This window comes from Oncorhynchus mykiss, chromosome 23 (genome assembly GCF_057628025.1).
Source record: "Oncorhynchus mykiss isolate SJ-2025 chromosome 23, ASM5762802v1, whole genome shotgun sequence".
Lineage (NCBI taxonomy): Eukaryota > Metazoa > Chordata > Actinopteri > Salmoniformes > Salmonidae > Oncorhynchus > Oncorhynchus mykiss.
The window spans coordinates 19,659,837-19,676,682 of NC_143044.1; the positions used below are offsets into that span (position 1 = coordinate 19,659,837).

At 40.6% G+C, this 16,846-nt stretch overlaps 1 protein-coding gene and 1 long non-coding RNA gene across 3 annotated transcripts in view; one reads left to right on the plus strand and one right to left on the minus strand.

Annotated features, from left to right (window-relative positions):
- LOC110502554 (pro-neuregulin-3, membrane-bound isoform) overlaps positions 1–16,846 on the minus strand; it is a 516,109-nt gene that overhangs the window by 3,292 nt on the left and 495,971 nt on the right. For both annotated transcript variants that reach the window (XM_021580674.3, XM_021580673.3), the window contains exons 7-8: positions 12,490–12,605; positions 10,392–10,577 (exon numbers count right to left, since the gene is read on the minus strand). In XM_021580674.3, coding sequence (XP_021436349.3) covers positions 10,392–10,577; positions 12,490–12,605 — 302 coding nt within the window. The remainder of the gene's footprint in view (positions 1–10,391; positions 10,578–12,489; positions 12,606–16,846) is intronic.
- On the plus strand, positions 6,326–12,300 carry LOC110502556 (uncharacterized). The gene is made up of 4 exons (XR_005039164.2): positions 6,326–6,662; positions 7,537–7,645; positions 8,870–8,949; positions 10,420–12,300. It is a non-coding gene; the product is annotated as an uncharacterized LOC110502556 (long non-coding RNA).

Sequence of the window (16,846 nt, forward strand, 5' to 3'; positions counted from 1 at the left end):
AAGAGAGAATTGATGGATTCTAGCACCATCATAACTTTCACAAATACAGAGACAAGCAGCTAGCTAGTGCATAGTGAAACCTACAGTTATGAACTGGTAATTCAGGCTTAGTTGGAATACAGTACAATAGAATGAGTGACATTAAATGAATTCTACTTCATGGAAAGGGGATATTCATTTCAATTCACTTTTTCAAAGTAGTTGATGTAATCATTCAATATTTCAATTTGACAGGAAATCCGTTCCTACAGTTCAGTGCCAGGGAACCAACATCTGGTTGGCCAGATGGAGACCAGGAGGGGGGAAAAAAGCATCATAGGAGGATGGGCTCATTGTAATGGCTGGAATGGGATAATTGGAACAGCGGCAAACATGTGGTTTCCATATGTTTGATGTGTTTTATACTGTTCCATTTATTCCATTCTTGACATTACAATGAGCCTGTCCTCCTATAGCTCTTCCCACCAGCTGCAAAGGAGTCTACTGTGTATAGTGATGAATGCATCCTTGCCTTAAATACATCTTACAGAATGAATAATTGCAAAAGGAACAAATAATAGATTTTATGAGATAAAATTAAAATACTTTTCTACATTGAAACCTGTCTTTTTTATTTTTCAAGGTCCACTGCTTAACATTGTCTGTGTGTGTGTATGGAGTGAAATTTATATTTAAAGACATTGTCACTGTTTTTTGCATAACGCTCAACCCTGCTATAGTAGTTCACTAAACTACAGAGTATGTTGTCCATTGAATGTGTTGTCTCTGGCTCTTTTGATATCAGATTTAGAATGAATAATAACAAGGTTGAATGAAAAGGGAAGTTATCTATAATAATCATATTTGACCATTGCCTACAAATAGGACCCAGAGATTTACCTGAAAAGGTAATTAGATCCGGAAAAACTCCAGGCCCTAAACAATATATGTACAAATTTTGCCACACCCCTTTTGAACCTTTTTATTTGTTTTAGCTTTTTTTGCATTGACATTTATATCCATATTAATCATGGTGCTGCATGATTTTGTTTGGTCAGAAAAATGGCTAGCTGTTTCGTCTGACACCATTAGGGTGAGATCAAATTCGTATTTAGCAACACTGTTGCAGGGGTCGGAATGGCAAACAATAGGGTTCATACAAACCTCTGCTGTTGCAAACTAAATGCTAGCTAGAAGAACAAGGAAAAAATAAGTTCAATAAAAGCATACACTGTTAGATTAAAAAAAGGAGTTCTACATAGAACCTTTTTGGTCAATTAAAATGTTAAATTCTATTGATCCACCAGGCATCAATTGCCATTCCGGCATGAAAACGCAAGAGGACTGTGCTTGCAAATATCGTACCAATAAGATTGTTATTTTTTAATTTATTAAGGTAAGCAAAATTGATTATTTATTTCAAACATATTAAGCCATAATCACACGATGGGGAAAAAAAGGTGCTATCTAGTACCTAAAAGGGTTATTCGCCTGTCAACATAGGGGAACCCTTTGAAGAACCCTTTTTGGTTCCAGGTAAAACCCTTTTGCTTCCATGTAGAACCTTTTACACAGAGGGTTCTACATGGAACCCAAAATAGTTATACCTGGAACCAAAAAGGGTTATCCTATGGGGACAGCCAAAGAACCCTTTTGGAACCATTTTTTCCTGCAAGTGTAGGCTAGATATGTTTGTTACAGAATAAACCAACGTCAGACAGGAAAAAGCTACTTTAATTAACCACTTTACAAGCTAGCTTTCTAGGTAGCTAACGCATACAAATAAATGTGCATTTTTCTGATTGAATATAGCAAATAAAGCTATAGACTACAGCCTGACAAAATTAGCTAATTGTCACTTTATTTCTGTATTTCATTGAGTCAGATGAGGGGACTATGTTTCATGAAGCAATTAGAATACTTTTGTTGCTGACCTCTGTGGAATGCACGTGATGTTAAGTGGGCTGACTGAAACAGTATGTAGCTATCAAAATGATTTATAACACATTATTTGTAATAAGTATTGGTGATTCAATAGCCAATTTATTCATTACGTTACTTTTAAAACAATCTATATTTAGCTCAGTTTGGCATTAACCCAACTGGGGATCTCTGACAACTGCTTGTAAGTTGTTCTTGTTAATCATAACATCTCCCTCAACCTGTCCCTCAACGTGATTAAGACAATGGAGATGATTGTGGACTACAGGAAAAGGAGGACAGAGCATGCCCTCATTCTCAACAATTTGGCTATAGTGGAGCAGGTTGAAAGCTTCACGTTCCTTGGTGTCAACATCACCAACAAACTATCATGTTCCAAATACACCAAGACAGCCATGAAGAGGGCACTACAAAGCCTATTCCCCAACAGGAGACTGAAAAGATTTGGCATGGGTCCTCAGATCCTCAAAAAGTTATAGAGCTGCACCATCGAGAGCATCATGAGTGGTTACATTACTGCCTGGTTTTGCAACTGCTCGGCATCCGACCGCAAGGCACTACAAAGGGTAGTGCGTACAGCCCAGTACATCACTGGGGCCAAGCTTCCTGCCATCCAGGACCTCTATACCAGGCGGTGTCAAAGGCCCTAAACATAGTCAAAGACTCCAACCACCCTAGTCATAGACTGTTCTCTCTGCACGGCAAGCGGTACCAGAGCACTAAGTCTAGGTCCAAACGACTTCTTAACAGCTTCTACCCCCAAGCCATACGTCTCCTGAACACCTAATCAAATGGCTACAGCGAGTATTTACATCGCTCCCCTTTTACACTGCTGCTACTACTCTCTGTTTATATCTATGCATAGTCCCTACATGTACATATTACCTCAATTACCTCGACTAACCGGTTCTGCCACACAATGACTCTGTACCAGTACCCTCTGTATATAGCCTCGTTGTTGTTATTTAACTGTTGCTCTTTAATTATTTGTTACTTTTATTTTTTGTTTTTTACTTATTTATCTTTTACTTAACACTTAATTTTCTTAAATCTGCAATGTTGTTTGAACACTGTTGCCCATGCTTCCGTGAAAGTTTCCCATGCTTCCCATGTTCAATGCACCATAAACAATTAATGAACATGCACCTGTGGAACGGTCGTTAAGACACTAACAGCTTACAGACAGTAGGCAATTAAGGTCACAGTTAAAAAAACTTAGGACACTAAAGAGGCCTTTCTACTGACTCTGAAAAAACAGCCACATTGGACTGAGACTGTTGTCATTGCAGGCAATCTCAATGCTGTGCGTTACAGGGAAGACATTTCCCATTCCCCCCAGAAATGGAAGAGTTGGGTAACATCTCACAGCAAGAACTGGCAAATCTGGTGCAGTCAAAGAGGAGGAGATGCACTACAGCACTGAATGCAGCTGGTGGCCACATCAGATACTGACTGTTACTTTTGATTTTGACCCCCCCTCCCCACTTTGTTCAGGGACACATTATTCCATTTCTGTTAGTCACATGTCTGTGGAACTTGTTCAGTTTATGTCTCAGTTGTTGAATCTTGTTACATATTTACACGTTAAGTTTGCTGAAAATAAACGCAGTTGACAGTGAGAGGACATTTCCTTTTTTGCTTAGTTTATTTGGAACTCACATGTGAAAAGGTTAACAAAGAGCTGCAGTTTCTTTCAGAAGGGATGGCAAGGATTTTGTTAGTCATACATTTTTCAAAAACTAAAGGCATTGTATTTGGGACAAATCATTCACTAAACCCTACATCTCAACTAAATATTGTAAGGAATAATGTGGAAATTGAGCAAGTTGAGGAGACTAAACTGATTGGAGTAACCCTGGATTGTAAAACTGTCATGGTCAAAACATATTGATGGTCAAAACATATTGATACAACACTATCTAAGATGGGGAGAAGTATTTCCATAATAAAGCGCTACTCTTCCTTCTTAACAACACTATCAACAAGACAGGTCCTACAGGCCCTAGTTTTGTCACACCTGGACACATTTTCAGTCGTGTGGTCAGTTGCCACAAAGAGGAATTTAGGAAAATTGCAATTTTCTCAGAACAGCGCAGCACCGCTGGCCCTTGATGAACACAGAGAGCTAACATTCATAATATGCATGTCAATCTCTCTTGGCCAAAAATGGAGGAGAGATTGACTTCATCACTACTTGTATTTGTGAGAAGTATTGACATGTTGAATTCACTGAGCTGTCTGTTTGAACTACAGTACTGGCACACAGCTCAGACACCCATGCATACCCCACAAGACATGCCACCAGAGGTCTCTTCACAGTCCTCAAATCCAGAACAGACTATGGGAGGCGCACAGTACTACATAGAGCCATGACTACATGGAACTCTATTCCACATCAAGTAACTAATGCTAGCAGTAAAATTAGATTTACAAAACAGATTGAAATACACCTTATGGAACAGAGGGGACTGGGAAGCAACACAAACAGGCACAGACACCTGCTTACAAACACGTGTCACAAACACGTGACAGCATACGCACTATACACACACGTATACATGTGAGTACAAATACCCATACTAATATACTGTATACTACATACTTAATGAGTATATACTACATACTATATAGTATTATGTCATTTCAGTATACTGTAAACTAACGTTATTGTTTCAGTTGAGCATACTAGCGCTTCGCCTGTCTACCGGAAGTTGATGCTGATGCTATGCAACCTCTTGCTAGCTTGTTAGCATAACAAATTACTAATTAGACATTTTACGATTTCAGGTGTCTTTGTAAATTCAATCTGGAGTGCCAAAGCGCGCTCTGGGCGTTAATAAATCCACTCTCGGAGCATTCAGAGTGCTCACTAGATGCTCTGGCCGAGGAGTAGGGTTGATCCGATCATTCAATGGCAGTCAAGCATCCAAGCTAACTGGCTAATGTTGGCGAGCAACATCCAGACACAAATGAGAGAACACACCACTCTGACCATTTTTCTCGCCCTTGCAGAGCTGGTTAGGCTGTTTTTCTGTTATCCAGAGTGTTGGTGACTGTAACTGTGCTGCTGGCAAAAGTTAATTTACGTTTTTTTTGGCCAACGTTTACTGACACCGGCCACCGGCCATATTCAACGGGTGTTGAGCGTTAATAAATTCCTCAATTATTCTGCGCTCTGGCACACTCAGACGAGAGTGCTCTGAAATCAGAGTAGATAGTCAGAATTAACAATGTCCATTGAAACATACAACAACTTTACCACTTTTCTAAGAATTATGTGAATAATCAAGTCAATAAACGTTGGGTAGGTAGTTAGGTAATATCTGCCTGGCAAGTTCGATGTATTAGTATCCAACTAACATTAGGTAACTAGCTAACATACCGGTACATACTGCTGTAATGCTATGCTGTTCGTAAGGATAGCCTAGCTAACAAATTGTCAGCCACTTTATGAAATTGCTCAGCATTTTTTAAACATTTTTCATAATTAGTTAAGAAATGAATTTGTGTCAGCTCGCGTCAGACTTCGGCTGCATATTTTCCTCCATTTTCTTCAAATCTTAAAACGTTGTGAAGCCACCCCCATTTTCTGAAGAATTGCATTATGGCCCTTAAAAGCACGGAAATAGTGTACACTGCTTGTGTACTACGTGTTTTGGCCAATTTAGTTCGACATCCGGGAACTTTTGGCATATCTATACTATGACCAATAAGCATACTATATACACAAATCACGTCACAAATAGTATGGTTAGTGTGGTTTCTATGAGTATTCGAACACAGCTATGGATTTTGTGTTGTCGATATGTGGTAGTAGAGTAGGGGCCTGAGGGCACACACTTAATGAGTTATGAAATCTGTTGTGAATGTATTGTAATGTTTTTAAAATTGTAAAACTACCTTAATTTTGCTGGAGCCCAAGAAGAGTAGCTGCTGCCTTGGCTAATGGGGATCCATAACAAATTAAAATGCTCATGTTGGGTTTTTGAGCTAGCGCCCACTTGACTCCCATTCACTCCTTGTCCCAGAATCACTCAGAATGTTCCACGTGGCCCATTGACGACACATGGGCAATGTACACAATGGGCGTTAATAAGATTAGAATTGTGTTTCCCATCTCCTCAAATTATTGTATATCTGACCTAGCAAGGCCAAGCTAAAGCTAACACTAGTAGTTTGGTCTTACTAGCTATCGAATGGATGTTTTTATATAGTTTTAGAGGACGACTAAACTGTTTTTACAAACACATACCTTGCTTCCTATTAATGTGTGTTTGCTTTCTCATGAGGCAGGCAAACCAGGCAGTCAGGAGAGGAAGGTTCCCATTAGATAACACAGCTGTAAAGTCAGATTCCACAGACTGGAGAGGAGGGTGAGCAAAGAAAGAAACCAAGTGCAGAGTGCAGAGTCAAACAACCAACAAGGTGCTGGGGCAACCAAACATAGTTGTTGAGAGTCGTGGTTGATGAGTAAGCTGTAGCTAGGATACCACTGTGACTGACAAGTGAATCCACCTGTCGCAGAGAGCGTGAGGGTTACTGCTTGAAATCCGAGGCACAGGGTTGTTTTCACCTGACAAAACTTGTCTGGTAAACGCGTTCAGTGCTTCTCCGTTGAAAGTGGTGTGGAAAAGTACTGAGGCAAATGTTGCCGCACCACATTGTTTTCCGGCGACTCTGGACGTGACTGTTAGCTGTTGGTGGCTAAAATCCATATTATTAAATCCATATTACACTCTGGGGTAAGGGTTAGAACCCTAAAGGTTCTTTGCATTCACTAAGTTAATATACAGTATACAACCTTTTTTTTTAGTAAAGGGTCTAAATAACCTAAAGGTTTTATATACAATCCCAAATAACCCTATTTTCTAAGAGTGTAATAATTCATAATCCCTGACAAAGGTTAGCTGCTTTTGTCGCATCAATATGTAACTTTGAGTCACTCTCCTGTAATAGCCTTCAGAGATTTAAGAGCCCTCAAAGCTGATGAATCTCTTTTTTACTGAGGTTTTGGAATAAGCCCTGAACAAGCCATATTACGACAGCCATATTGGGCAATGATCTCTGATAACAGGGATGTGGAAAATGCAATCAGCCTGAAAACATCCATGCACCCAACAGAATGTGAATATACAGTGAGCTCCAAAAGTATTTGAACAGTGACACATGTTTGTTGTTTTGGCTCTGTACTCCTGTACTTTGGATTTGAAATGATAATGACAAAGAGGTTAAAGTGCAGACTGTCAGCTTTAATTTGAGGGTATTCTCATCCATATCGGGTGAACTGTTTAGAAACTATAGCACTTTTTCTACATAGTCCCCCCATTTTAGGGGACCAAAACTATTGGGACAAATAGTGTATATGTGTATTAAAGTAGTCAAATGTTTAGTGTTTGGTCCCATATCCCTAGCACGCAATGATTACATCAAGCTTGTTGGATACCTTTACTGTTTGTTTAGGATGTTTCCATTTTTTTTTGTAAATAAGAATAGAATATGTTTCTATACATTTCTACCCTAGCTTCCTGGGTCAGATATGTACCTTAAACCATACTGTACTGTATAACATTTTTTTTAATGGTTATTATTAATTTTTTTTTACCTTTATTTAACCAGGAAGGGCTCATTGAGATTACAATCTATTTTTCAAGAGCGCCCTGGTGTAAGGGTTTTCTTCTGACGAAGAGGAGTAGTATGAAGGATCGGAGGACCAAAACGCAGCATGGTAAGTGTTCATGTTTTTTAATGATTAACGAACACTGAAAAAAACAATAAACGTGAAGTAAATCAAACCGAAACAGTCCCGTGTGGCACAGACACTAACACAGAAAATTAACACCTACAACTCAAAAGTGAAACCAGGCTACCTAAGTATGATTCTCAATAAGGGACAACAATTGACAGCTGCCTCTGATTGAGAACCATACTAAGCCGAACACAGAAATCCCAAATTATAGAAAAACGAACATAGACAACCCACCCAACTCACACCCTGACCATACTGAAACAAAGACATAATAAAAGAACTAAGGTCAGAACATGACACTGGAATATTAGGATTCCACTTTGTATTATGATCTATATGGATTTACAGAGATATCTATATGGGTTTTATGGCTATTTAGATAATACTGTAGTGTTTAATTATGGTTTATGAATGCAAATGACAAAGAGCTTGGGATAGTAGAGCCTGGGATAGTAGTGATGATTTTCCAAATTGAACTGATGAATGAACAAGCTATTGCAGCTGTCAGACAGGAGCGTTCCAGAAAATTCTGGGACAGACTATTGGCCGGTTCATTCAGGAGTAATATCCTGAGTAAATTAAAATTCCCTAAATAATTAGAAGACCATTAAAGATAGACAGAATAGTGTATTAGAATGATATTGACCAGTGATGTGTAGGCCCGTGGAGGGTGAGGGACTTACGACCCAGTCTGACGGGGGCGGAACAGCCAAGGTCGATCATCAACGCTCCCTTATACTGTATAAGTGACCTTGTCAGAGGAATCAATTACAGTGATAATGACCTTGTAGAAAGGAGCCAAGTTACAGCTAAGGCAGGTACTTTGATATCTGATTTATGCTGAAGTATCTCTACACTGTGTCTGCAACACTTTCACTGCAATGACAGACAGGTATTTGCATATTTCAACTTTGCCTCTGAATTCTTCACCTGGGGGATTCAGAGAAAGCCCTGAGAAACCTGACAGGTTTATCTAAAAATACTAGTAACAATAGAACACAAGTGGAGTTCTGTGTCCATGTAAGTCATTTTGGAGAGATAACGGCAGGTTTTCTGACAGGCATGGAAGAAGAGGGATAGCACGTCTTACTGGTTTGTTTGACTATTGTATGCAAAACATGTAGTTTATACATTCCTCCTCTCTCTCTCTCTCTCTCTCTCTCTCTCTCTCATTGTGCTCTCACCTGTCTCCCTTTACTGCAGAGTCTCCATGGCAACTCAAGCTTGCACTTGAATGGGGAATCTCTATCTCTCTGCGCTAGTTGTCTGTAATCTGGAAATAGGTCAGTCTTTCCACCTAATCATGTGCTTCTGCCTTCGGGTCAGCTGGAGCCCATGTCTAGCACCTGGTATGTCAGCAGAGTTAGGCAGTTCCCCTGTAATTGCTTATTCTACAAGCACTTGACAGTGGTCTGGTCACCAAGTTGTAGAGCCCAAGACATACTTACAATATCAACCAATTAGTTGACTGGAACAGTCCCTGTAACACGTGACCAAGCTTATCCACATTTCTAAAGCATTGCCCTCTATTTAGAAGTTCCTGCTCAGATGGAACACCCCCAGAGCCTGTCTGTTTTAGTGAGTCATGCCTGGTGTCAAGGTCTTGCTGTTCAGCTGCCCACTGAATCCCTCCCCTCTGTAAGGCACTGACAAACTAAGAGAGAAGAATGGCAGCGCATGACTGTCATTGAAAAGACAATCCACAGCCGACAGGCTAATGAGCTAATAACATTTTACTGCAGATCATAACATAACCTTATTTCTATCGTTGCTCAGCACATTGAAAAACAAAGAGAAGGAGCAAAAAACGTGTGTGCAGAGGGTCCCCTCCTTTATTCAGTTCTTAAAACAAGCTGCCTCTGAAATTTCTCCCCTTGAAATGAAATCTAAAGCTTTGTCGGCGCCGAGGCAACAGCTTTCCACATTCTGTGGCTTTTTTTAGAATGACTCGGCGAGGAGAGAAAGAGAAATGGAGAGAGAGACAGAGAGAGAGAGTGAGAGATAATATGGGAGGAAGAGAGAGAGAGAGGGTGACTTGAAAAGGAGAGAATTAAATGGAGAGAGAAGGGACTTGAGGAGGAGAGAGCGAGAAAGGAAACAGGAAGGAGAGAGGGAGCTCGAGAGAGATAGGCAGACAGAGAGAGAGAAAGAGAGAGCGAGAGAGAGCTAGAGCAAGTGAAGGAGAGAAAGCAGCCGTCGCCCTGTGGGATTTGGAGAAAGGGACTCTTGTTTAAAGAGTACAGGTGGATCCATAAATCAGAGATGAAAGCTGTCGGAGGTGTGATGACGGAGGCAAACATAAGGGCCGCACAGCCAGGGATAAGAGCCTGGTATAGGCTGGGCTCATTATGCACCATTCCTCCTCTCCAAAACAGCCACAGCAGTGCTTTCTCTATGCTACAAAAGAATGACTCCGACACCACTGCAGCGAACGGAAACAATCTGAATGTACCTAAACTCTTGGAGTCTGTGGCTAGTTGTGTAATCCATTTTGCTGTGATATGTTGCTCTGTCAAAAAAAACATTGTTTTATATGTTTTGCTTGGCACACTGGTTGGTAGGCAAAATTTACAAACAAATGAATTCTGAGTTAAGTCATGGTTGAAGAAGTAGTATTCAAGGTGAAGGACATGATGTACACATTTCCACTATTACTGCTAAATTGAATGACAATTGACATGTAGTCATTACTAAATGTATCTGATAAACCAACAGTTTAACTTACCCTTTCAACAATTCAACCTCCCTCTCAGATGACTCCAATTCCTGGAGGTGTTGGTAGGCGGGGCCAGAATGTTTGGATCCTCCAACTGGATTTCGTCTTCCTCTGGGTATGGGCGGAGTTTTACGAGGTACTGACCAATGGGTGGCTTTACTTATCTGGTCTGGACTATGAGACAGGGAGCTGCTTCTAAAATCAAACACAGGGACAGGGATCAAAAGTGATTTTTGTCACTTAAAGGTATTCTGTATGATACATCACATTAACTGTAGCCTACCATGGTTATGTTACTATCTCTATTGTGAGCCATCACATGGCTGTGGATGAGAAGATTTAACACCAGGAGTTCCCTCGTCCAGAAAATGAACAACTGAAAATTCACATCAAAACTGCCACAAGACAACACACAGCTAGAATGCCCATGATATTCAGAGGAACATAAACTATTAAAGACAGATTATTGGACAAGTGTGGCTGATTGTCAATCCATCAGGGATAAAAGGAATCATGCCATTTCTCCAGTCAATTAAACTAGAGTTTCCCTTGTCACACAACTTTTGTGTCCCTCTGCTAATATTTCCTGTTTCCTGCTGCAGTGTGGGTTTTTGGGATTCTGCTGTGTTTTGACATGATTGAGGTTTGGGGTGTGAAGTGATTGATTTATCATGTGCAGTGAGGACTTTGAAGACTTCTCTCTGTGTCCCAGATCATATTTGTATTGCTAGTTTATCTCTAATGCACATAAAATGCTTATAGACAATTAAAGCACATGTCATTTCATTTCAGATAAGCCTTGCAACTAACCAGCTGCCAAAGGAGTGAGGATAGAACAATGTGATGCACAAATAGTTCCTAGACACAAAATCCACTAAAGAGCTTGTCAAGTTTCAAGCTGTTTTGGAAACATATCTTCACTTCCATTTGCTGAAAACTGTATCCAAATGCCCCCTAAGCCGACACAATTCCAATCATACAAACTGAGATGATCCTTTAAAGTCCACTTATGGCAAGGTCAAGGACTGTAAGCAAACAATATACAATCCAGCCACTGAAAAAAAAGGGGAATCAAATTGTTGTCGGATCTTAAAACGTAAAAAACAGGCGGGTGTGGATTAAGCCAAACAGACATAAAATGATTTGTTTATCTGTAATCCCAACAGACATGCATGGAAGGCTAAGGCACACACACACACACACACACACACACACACACACACACACACACACACACACACACACACACACACACACTGACAAGGAAAGGTAGATCTCTAGAGCCACCATAATGACCTTGTAATTATGCAGGCAGGTTGGTGTGCTGGCGAAATTCACAATGCGTTATGAGTGAGTGCGGTTTCCCTAGTCCTGAAGTCATGTAAAGTCAATAGCATTCCTTGGGTCCTGGCTCGCATGCAGCTCACTGAATACAAATGGAATACGAAACAGAGGATAGCAGGAAATACCACTGAGCAGTTAATGATGGATATCGGGGCTTTGAATGAGAGAGATCAGCTTGACTGTGATTGGACTTCATTGTCATACTAAGGACTAGCTGTTCCCAGAACTTTATATATGGCTAGCGCTGACATTTGAATCATATGGGATTTTGAATAATGTAAGTCTATGCAGTTATACATCTTTTGCCTACATGTGGTCTTCCAGTAAGCTAATGTCGTATAATGATTTAAGACACAACAGATCATTCCATTAGCGCATTATTCCGCAATGTGGAAATTTACTCAATGTAATACAGCAGTTGGCTCATAAAGAACATTTAATGTAGTTGGAGTCAGATCTCTGACCCTTCGCTGGCATGTTCATCCCGGTTACAGATATGCGCATTAAAATGTTTATCTACAATTGAATTACTATCATTCATTAAAACATACAATAAATCCACAATTATCTCCGGTTGCACTGTAATGTGGTTAATTTGATTTCTCTCTTCTCTGCGTCTCTGTGAATTACTGTAAGGGGCATAGAACCAATCCTCATAGCACATTATTAGGATAATCATTATGATTTTTGTCCTTGTACGATGTTGTTCCACAAAGAAGTATGCATCATTCAGACCACTGAGATCTATGTGTGAACATCATACCTGTAATGTTTTCCTGAGCCTGGACCTCTGGAGTCGTCGGTAGGAGTGGCGTTGCACTGGGAAAAGCTGGACTTGCAAACAGCTCCCTCATGTGGCTGGGAGGACCTCTTACAATACTGCAAAATAAACAGACATTTAAAAACATATAACCTATTACTGTATCAGCATTAATCTATATTGATTAGACGGATCATATTGCTTGTTTAGGCATACAATAAAAATATGTTTGGACTATGCAAATAGTTAAGTACAGGTAGGCACAGATGTTTTCTTTTTAGCACTCCATTTCCAGAGTCAGTATGGAATGGCCATGTTCTTTTGGAGGCATATCTAAAAATGTACATCACTTAACATAACCCAGTGTGCTCACACACAATCCCCCCTTTGATTGTCACAGCGTGAGATAGACCATTACGGGACTAGAGAAGAATGATTACAGGAATCTAAATGGCATTCCTGCTCTCTATATCTATTCCACTCTCCTTCCTCTATTTTGCTGTGTCAATTAGGGAGAACGGAAGAGAAATTGAAATTGAAGTAGAACTATACATCTCAAGTGTAGCATAGGAATGCTGATAGTTGATAAAGGAGTGATGTAGAGGAGGAGAGCCACTATAATTGGATATTACGTCCGGACAGACAGCAGATTAACCCAAGGAGGTTCCTGGTACCACTATCCCTGATAGCAACCATGCATTAATCCAAGATAAGATTATATTAAATAATTTCTCAGATGTCTTTTATTATTGTCGCCTAGAGCGCGAGCATGATTTATTAGCAATTCCTCACACTGAGAGCCATTTCTGATAATGGAGCTCTAATAATGAATTCACTGACACAATATAAATAATACTAGGTCAAGTATAAATGGTTCCAATAAGGATGTAAGAATCTGGGTTAAATAGATGGACTCATGCAGCAATTTGCTAGCCAACCAGTTTAACTTGTTGGGGAGCTCAATTAACAGTACACGCAGACAATGATGATCTAGAATTACAGAAAAAGCTATTGGTGTAAGGACAGACGCATGGAGACGAGATGCATGTACAGGGAGTGAACAATTAATACATATCTGACAAGAAACAAACAAGGACAGCGTCTGAACAGGGGACACATAGCAACAATAATGTTGACACGGGGAACAAACTGAGGAACAGACAGATATGGAAGGGACCATCAACAAAGTGAAGGAGTCCAGGTGAGTCCAATATTGCGCTGATGCGCATAATGATGGTGACAGGTGTGCGTAATGATTGGCAGTCTGGTGACCTCGAGTGCCAGGGAGGGGGAGCGGGAGAGCTTGACGGGCCGGCCAAGACATGGGAGTCAGACAGGCCGGCTGAGGCATGGAATCCCAACAAGCCGGCTAAGGCGTGGGAGCCAGACGATATGGCTGAGACGTGGGAGCCCGACGGGCTGGCTGAGGCACGGGAGCCTGACGAGACGGCTGAGGCATGATGTGGGGTGCGAGCCTGCCGAGCCAACCGAGGCACCCCTGGTTCCTTTGGCAGAGGCACCCCAAATCACCAACAAAACAAAATACTCCTTGATGCTTCAAATTGTGGTGTCAGCATTCTGTAAGTACAGACACTTGGAGACGGGAAGCAAGTGCAGGGAGTGAATATTTAATTAATAAAACATTAAACAATGAACAACATAATGACAATAATGCTGACACAGGGAACAAACTGAGGAACAGACAGATAAAGGAGGGGCAATCAACAAAGTGAAGGAGTCCTGGTGAGTCCAATATTGTGCTGTTGGGTGTAATGATGGTTACATGTGTGCGTAATGATGGGTAGCCTGGTGCCCTCAAGCGCCAAGGAGGGGGAGTGGGAGCAGGTGTGAGAATTTGAGGTATTTCAACAGAGAACTGGATGACTCCTTAACCTTAAGACTAGACATGTCTCTGAGTCTGAACCACTTTTTAAAGTATCCAGTGTGCACATTGTATGACCAAAATGAGAGACCTGTAACTTGTTTCTTAATAGCAAGAAGGTGACCTTCAAGGATTTCCTGCAGATCTTCTATGGCATTCTCATTATTTTTACACCATATCAATGGTGCCTACTACTGTGCCCTGTCTACCCTCTTCCTGTCCACTGCTGCCAGGGCTGACTTTGTCATTTTGATGGGGAAACAGCATGAGCCCTGACTAAGTAAAGGAGATGTCATCATGACTTCTCAGCTGTATGACTAATAGCAGGATAGTGAGCTCATTAGGTAGACTCTTGCTATCTATTCCTTGTCCTAAGCTGACCTTCCATTTGGATACTTGGATCTTGGACAAATATGGGTCCTTGACTTGTACCTGGTTCTTTCAGAATAATCAATACTGATACATTTATCACAACATTAATAAGGAGGCATGGATTTCAAATACACAACATTAAATTAATGCAGCAAGATTAAAAATATTACTATAATTCAAATGTGATTTTGAATTAATCAAGCCAAATTAATGTATTATTCAGGAAAGCAACTTTGGTTTTAGAAGTGTGTGTGTGGGGGGGGGGCATAACCTGGCAGGGGGTCTTCCCTCAGATTTTTTGGGGGCATGTAAAGCTAATTTCCTGCATTCAACGAGAATTTTAAATGTGTATTTTTCCATATATAGAAACACCCTATGTGTTTTAATCAAATCAACTGTAACTTACTGAACTTGTCTGATGCTTTAAGCATGCTGTTTGATTAAATAATGAAGACACACAAAAGAGATCAAGATAGCTGAACCAGAAGAAAAAAGCCTTTTCAGGACCTTCCTTCTCCCGCTGCTGCTAGCCTTCGTAGATTCTGCTCTCATGACTCGAAGGGATCATCAGCAAGGCCAATGGACGACAGATTCTCTCTCCTGGGGGAGTTGGCCCGGTTTTATGACTTAAAAACCTCACCGTAAATACCTGGCAGAAACTCTCCCTTTGGCTCTGCAGTATTGAGAATGGAATGTCTGAGTGTTACAGAGAGACTCTTGCCAAAGAACTTAAAGACTGTCTAACATAATAACTGTATCTCTGAGGGTGTACACATTGTAGTTATCAGGTTTGCATCTAAATGTTGTATAAAATTAATTATTAAGTACAAGAATACTTTTGTGGAGATAACAATGTGATTTTAGCCATCTAAATGAGAATTGTTTTTCATATCAACTTTTGCTCAGTCAGTAACCACGCCCAAGTGAGTACAGACATTGTGTCGGCGTGATGGAATGATGTTAGATTAGAGAATGTGAGGACGTGTTCCACACGTTGAAATAGTTGAAATTTAAATACAGACCAGACAGTGTAGAGCGGTAGCTAAACAGCTGACAAATGGTTTAAAACAAAAACACCAGAAAATGGTAAGACTCTCTGAAACTCTTGAGTGAAAAAGATAAAGACTACACCGGAACATTCAGTCTGCAACTGTTTAAGTACAGGTACTCTAGTAAACTCGACCAAAGACCACTGCTTGTGTAACAGCTGGAGTATCCCTTCTAACGAGCACTCTTAGACAAAGAAGCCTACAACTGTAAAGAACAGTTTCCTCTCACCACCATTGGTACCGCCGAAGGATACTTTCTAAGATCAAATTTAAAGGACACTCTAACACGGAACCCAAACCGGCTGTGTGCATGCACCAGCGTGCGCTATAGTGCAAAAATGCATTTTGTCCCGCAGGTCAAAATATCAAAACAAACTCTGAACCAATGACATTAATTTGGGGACAGGTCGGAAAACATTAAACATGTCTGGCAATTTAGCTAGTTAGCTAGCTAATTTGTCCTATTTAGCTAGCTTGCTTTTGCTAGCTAATTTGTCCTGGCATATAAAGATTGGGTTGGTATTTTACCTGAAATGCACAAGGTCCTCGACTCCGACAATTAATCCATACATAAAATGGTCAACCGAATCGTTTCAACCGTATCTCTCCTCCATCCAGGCTTTTTCATCTTTGAACTTATATGGTGATTGGCATCTACACTTTCATAGTATTACCACGACAACCGGAAAAACAGTTTGTCTTTCAATCACCCACGTGGGTATAACCAATGAGGAGATGGGAGAGGCAGGACTTGCAGCGCGATCTGCATCAGAAATAGGAATGACTTTTGCACACGCGAGCAGTGTGCGCGAGCAGTGTGGGTGCAATAGTTAAATAACATATATTCCTACATTTATTTAGCAACGCTCACTCACGCGATGCGAGCGGTGTAGTCAGAGTATTACGACAAAGAAGCCAACTACAACAAAGAAGAACATTGTGACTTCTGGTGAACAACCAGAGACTTACACAACCAGAGATACATCGAACCACTTCTCATAGACAGATTGAATACAACAGAGAGATGACAAAGACATCCACGCGTAAATATATACAT